The sequence below is a fragment of the Arachis hypogaea genome, chromosome 11, assembly GCF_003086295.3.
Source record: "Arachis hypogaea cultivar Tifrunner chromosome 11, arahy.Tifrunner.gnm2.J5K5, whole genome shotgun sequence".
In the NCBI taxonomy this organism is placed as follows: domain Eukaryota; kingdom Viridiplantae; phylum Streptophyta; class Magnoliopsida; order Fabales; family Fabaceae; genus Arachis; species Arachis hypogaea.
Window position 1 is genome coordinate 129,801,412 of NC_092046.1, and position 6,423 is coordinate 129,807,834.

The following is a 6,423-nucleotide window of genomic DNA, read 5'->3' on the forward strand; positions in this document are numbered from 1 at the left end:
GAAGAAGACTTTTGAATTATGCAAAACTTATCAGCACACATACACAAAAAAAATTCTTAAACAATACACTCAAATATCTTTGTGTTACACCCAAATTTGCTACAAATACAGAAAAATATTTTTTTTAATGTAGAACTTTTACATTACATTCAATTCAAACCATCAACGATGAAACATTATTCACCTATAGAATCATAAAGTACTAACGAAAAAATTAACTAGAATCGAACCACACCTCAGCCACTTGATTGGATTCAAAACAATAATTAATTTTATTCTGGTTCCATTGATAATCTGAACTTGAATTATTCATTATCTTCGACAACGAGATAACTGATGATGGAAGAGAAGGAGGAAAAGGAAGGAGGAGAAGAAATTCTAATGAAAAAAGAAGGAGGAAGAGGAGGAGGAGGAAGAGGTGGTGTTGGTGACGACGATAACGAAAGAAAAAAATATTGAAGAAGAAGAAGTCAAAATGTAAAGAAATTATATAAATGAAGTCAAATTAAAATTTTTTTGGCTAATTATAGCTGAATTATTTTGGTTCCAAACTTTTTCCATTTTATTCATTACGCAATAATAATGGATATGAATGATAAGAATGCAAAAACGGATGATAAAAGGTACGATTTTAACTCTGCTTTAGTTATAATTGTATTCTAAATCTCAACCCGTATCTTATCAGATCTTATTTGTAAAAATAAGAATTAAGTACGATTTTAATATCTAAGGTATAAGTCAAAATTTTTTTTCGTTTTTAATCTTTTTGTACATACAAAATCGTCCCTAAGATTTAACTTGATTTTAAAATCGTCCTTACTTTAGGGACTAAAATCGTACAGAGGTGACGACAGAAGCGGAGGCTGAAGTAGATCGTAGACAGCTTCTTCTTCCTCTTCCCTTCTCCCTTCTTTTTCTTTTCTTTCCCCTTCACATAAGTAGAAACACCCTCTTTCTTTTAATTTTTTTTATTTTATAATTTTTTGTTTTGGATAATTTAGTCCAAAATTTTAATATCTAAGTAAAAAAGACGATTTTATATGCAAAAAAAAGGTAGGGACGAAAAATTTTTTTGGCTATATCTTAAAAACCAAAATCGTATTTAATCCTAAAAATAAATTTATTTTGGTTCAAACAAAAGATTTTATTTTTTAACACTTTATACAATTCAAATATTATTTTTCTATTATTAGTAAATTGATATACTAACTTCATGGTACTAAATATTTGTTTTACACAAAGGGAAACTTAAATTCAAATCTTTATTGCCTTATCATAGGTATACATTTAGGTGGGTACTCCCATGAAGATATTATAATTATCTTCATGTGATGATTTTTCTTTTTGACCCTTAGATGATAGAGTGTAGGGTTAGATTTTGATATGTTATAAAAGTGTTGTTTTTATTTGAAGTGTGGCCAAATCAATAAATCACATTTTTATACAAAGCATCTTCATAAAAAGATGTTTTTTGCATCTTCATTTGAGTAGCTCCCATATATTTATACAAACATGAACGTTATATATTAGAAGTATATATTAGACAGATAGAGTTGGTCCAAATTCGAATAAAGATACTAGTCTTGCTGTTTTTAGGATCTTAGCCAAGTGGGATTAAGTTCCTCAAATTTCTCGTAATAACAGATAAGTGTCGGCAGGTTAATTAGAATCACAAATAAAAGCTGTTGCTTCTCATATGAAAGAGTTTTCTACCATGTTTAATAGATACGGGAATTCAAAGTTCAAGCAGTTCTTTTTGAAAATCATAGCAATCAGATAACAATGACTCATTAGGAACTAAAAGAGAAAATAAAAAAGAAATTTTATTAAGCAATGAATGCAAATCACAAACCAATAGTAGAATAATGACCAAAGTAGAATAATATCACTAACAGCTACTTGATCTTTTACTTATTTATTATTTATTTATTTTCTATCCTTTTTATTCTTTTTGTCACTATCTTGATTTAATTTCAGGCTCAATTCATGGTGGACCAGTTGGTTGATCTGCAAATCTATTCAATAATGCATGGCCATGGACATCTTCTATACGACAGAAATATTCACACACAAACAAATCGAAATAGTGGCAGAGAGAAAAGATGATAGCGCCAAAATTCTCAAACCGGATCTGACGAATTTCCACAAACTTCTGCCTCCTTGCAACCATGTCGGCGTAACTCCGATTACATTGACGTAGAAGATGAAAATAGTGAAGAATAAGATCTCAACCTTTCTCTATACTGAATGAGACATTCAACAAGAATTCATCACGATAATTGAGGCAACTAAACTCTCTCTAGGTTGAGGTCTTTCAGTTTCACGGGCAATACACACAAATTGACCAATTAACATGCTTGGGTGTGGATGTTTATATTGCAAAAGTTTTGGGCCTAACTAAAATGTACGCTTTAACGAGAATCCTGTTTACGGAACTTCCTCAAAAAAAAATTGCAATTGACAAAAAGCCCCCCAAAAAGAATGCCTAATTAACCTTCACCTCCCCGTCCAAAAAAAAAAAAAAAACCTTCACCTTAATTAATTAACATACAAAATTATGTGACCGGTTCAGCGAGACAGCTGCTGTAAAAACTGCACTCACCACATAGATTGTCCTTTTTATGGGATACTTGTCCATCCAACATTCTTCTAACATAAATCTACATATATAGATGTCTTTTCTTCATCTACACGGAAGATTTTGCCTTTGTTTTTTTGTACAAGTTAATTAACATAAATTCTAAACGTATTCTATGCTATCATATCCATTGTCATTTCTAGTTGAATTTTACAAAAGTTGCAAGCTTGTTAGGTTTTTATTTTCTCTTCTGTTTTGGGTCAAAGAGCGAAAACAAGAAAGATAAATTCTCTATACCTTTTTATCCCTAATTTTTTTTTGGTTCTCCACAGTATTTTTCAATCCGACAGGTTAATAATTAATCTATTATAAATTTGAGCTTTATTTAAAAGTTTGTTACTGACCAATAGATTGCTACATATATAAGGCGAAATTTAAACCTCCGATAACTTGTTTAAGCGGACGGGTAAACTAATTACTTGCCCAATCCAACTTGATTTTTTTATCCTCAATTAGTCTAAATGGGCTATTGCTTAATCGAGTTTTAGATATTAGGCCATTGGGCCCACTGTCAGTCCACCAATGACAGTAAAACATAATTGGGCTGAGCCCAATCCAACAAGCCCCGTTTCTGGTGCAGGTTTCTTCTCCATCAACATCATCTTCTTCGTCTCACACCCAGGACTGAACTGAGCAGCCTCCAAAACCCTAAGAAAAATGCCGCCATTACAGTCTCTGCAACTTCGGAGGCTCTTCCTTCGATCCTTCCGCTCTTCTTCACTATCATTCCTTTCATCTTCTTCACTCAAATCCCTTCCTCATTTCCTTCCACAACAACCCTCTTCCAATCCAAACCCACCCGGAAACCCCTTCGATCGACCCTCATTCTTCGAAGCCAGAAACTTCTCCTCAAATACGACCCAAACACAACCCGAATACCCGGATCCGATAGCTCAATCCCTCTCGTCGGAGCTCACCAAAGACCCGGACTCGGACGCTCTGTCCTTCTCGCAGCGCCTCCAGCTCAGCTTCTCTCACATCACGCCAACCGGAAATCTCGTCCTCCAAATCCTAAACATCTCCCCCGAAGCCTCACGCGCCACAGTGCTAGGGTTCCATCGATGGCTCATCTCAAACCCTAAATTCGACCACACCGACGAAACTGTCTCCTACTTCGTCGACTTTCTCGGCCGCAAGAAGGATTTTAAGGCCACGCACGACGTTCTCTCCGCCGCCGTCGAAGGCGGCACCCTTTTGGGGCCTAAAACCCTAACTTCCGCGATCGATCGGCTCGTTCGCGCGGGCAGGGCAACCCACGCGATCCAATTCTTCGACCGGATGGAAAAGGACTACGGATTAAAGCGCGACCGCGAGTCCCTAAACGTAGTGGTTTCGAAGCTGTGCCAAAATGGTTTCGCGAGCTACGCAGAGAAGATGGTGAAGAATCTGGCTAAGGAGTTCTTCCCCGACGAAAGCACCTGTGATATGCTGATTCGAGGTTGGTGCGTGAAGGGGAAGCTCGATGAAGCTGAGAGGCTCGCCGGAGAGATGTACAGAGGAGGGTTCGAGCTTGGCGTGGATGCCTTCAACGCAATGCTGGACTGCGTATGCAAGCTGTGCCGCGAGAAAGATCCCTTTCGCTTTCACTCGGAAGCAGAGAGGATTCTGGTGGAGATGGAGTCCCGTGGTGTTCCAAGGAATGTGGAAACATTCAATGTGTTGATCAGTAGCCTTTGTAAGATGAGGAAAACAGAGGAGGCTGTTCAATTGTTCAATAACATGGGGTCGTACTGGTGTTCCCCGAACGAGAGGACGTTTCTTGTGCTGATCCGGAGTCTGTACCAGGCTGCAAGGTTGCAAGAGGGTGATGAGATGATTGATAGGATGAAATCTTCGGGGTTTGGTGCTGCGCTCGATAAGAAGGCATACTACGGGTTCTTGAAGATTTTGTGTGGGATTGAAAGGGTTGATCATGCTTTGAGTGTGTTTGGGATGATGAAGGCTGATGGGTGTGAACCAGGGGTTAAGACTTATGACTTGTTGATGGGGAAATTGGGTTCCATGAACCGTGTCGATAAGGCGAATACTCTGTTCAACGAGGCCAAGAAAAGGGGTGTGGCTGTGGTGGCTAAGGAGTATGTTGTTGATCCATGGTATGCGAAGAAGGCGAAAGCATTGAAGGACCTGAGGAATAAGAAGAAGAATAAGGAGAAGAAGAGGGAGACTTTGCCTGAGAAGATGGCTAGGAAGAGGAGAAAGCTGAAACAGATAAGGTTGAGTTTTGTGAAGAAGCCTAAACGAAGGATGGGTAGAGCTTAAAACATCTCTTTGCTTTTTGGTCCTTTTGTATTCTTAGTGCAACATTTTGGGTTCTCCAAATATTTTGGAATAGATTTTCCCAATTGTAACCATTGTTTTTCATTGTCTCATGGTTAGTTTTTATACTTTGTTAACATGTTATGAAAATAAAATCTTGTTTCTGAATTGGTTGCTTTCTTGAAAATTTTGCTTTTGTTTGTGCCTTGTTTTGATGGAAGTGCCTCATGCCAGCACTTCCTACTGAGCATGTTCTTCAATTTAGGACCAAGTGGGTGCTAGACTACTAGTGCCCTGTTCTAGATTCAGGCTTTACTCTTAATATTGCTATAGATTCAAGTTCCTTTTGCAATTTTTCGTATTTAAACTTTAGACCAGTAACCACAATGATGATTAATCATTGTTAAATTTATACGGGAACCAAACTTGTGTTTTCTTTATCCACATAATTGTTCTTTTTGTGCTGGGTATATCATTATTTTTGCTTGCCAGGGAGAGAAAGTCAGTAATTAAAGTAGTAATTCATATATATGATATGACTTAATTCTGCAGCAAAGTTAGTTTCAACTCTCAACTCTCAAGTGGTCGATACTTTCAATGAATGCAGAAATAATAATGTAAATTTGTGATTGATACAAGTGGTGTCACAAGTCCATATATCAGGATCACTTGTTAATTAAGGACTGACTTTATCCATATTTAAAATATAAAACTTGGTCCTCCTCAGCTCGTAATCTTAAGCTTCAAGTTTTAAATCTATAATGAAAAAGATTAACTTTTGCAATATTTTTCTTCTCAAGAAGTTAATTACGCTATACGCGGTGATAATAATGTGGTGTACAAGAAAAAATTGGGGATTCAGACGATTCACTCATTGAGAGAAAGGCGCTGCTTTTTCAGTTTTTTAAAATTATGGGCAAGATACCAATTTTGACCCTGAGATATTATATTTATTTAATTTAAATATAAAAAAATCCCTCATAGTCATATAAAAGTTGCTTAATATATAAAATTAACAGAAATGTTGTGTGTTAGTATTTAGTAGCGTTACGACTTACGACAAAACGTGGGTTACAACAAAGAACAAACATGCTCTTAGAAGTGACTAAGATATGGGTGACATTCGAACTTATCTATCGTGTTGATTGAGGTACACGCGCACTTTACTGTCTCTTCCTCCATATCACATGATCCTTCTCTGTCTCATTATGTTTTATTCGTCCAATGTTATCTCCCAATCAGAAGACAGGAAAAAAAAATGCTAACAACAAACTTACAAAAAGTTTGAAACATATGCACAAGCAAATTAATGTTCTAAAATAATGAGTTAATTTCACCATCTAAAATGACCTTTCCATGGGAAAGTTTTCTGACCTTTTTTTTTCCTTCAAAAAAAGTGAGAAAATCTGATAATATGACTGATAAGGGTATTATTGATATTTGACATCTGAAAAGGATTAATTTTTTTAATGTTAAATGATATTTGGTGTAATATGTGATTATAATACAGTTGTGTATTTTTCTGTAAT

General features: G+C 36.2%; 1 protein-coding gene across 1 annotated transcript; it reads left to right on the top strand.

The window, feature by feature from the left end:
* The first annotated feature begins 2,957 nt into the window (after positions 1 to 2,957).
* LOC112722608 (small ribosomal subunit protein mL104 (rPPR9)) lies at positions 2,958 to 5,062 on the top strand. The gene has a single exon (XM_025773700.3). The coding sequence runs from the start codon at positions 3,296 to 3,298 to the stop codon at positions 4,895 to 4,897; it is 1,602 nt and encodes a 533-aa protein (XP_025629485.1). The 5' UTR covers positions 2,958 to 3,295; the 3' UTR covers positions 4,898 to 5,062.
* Positions 5,063 to 6,423: the final 1,361 nt, after the last annotated feature.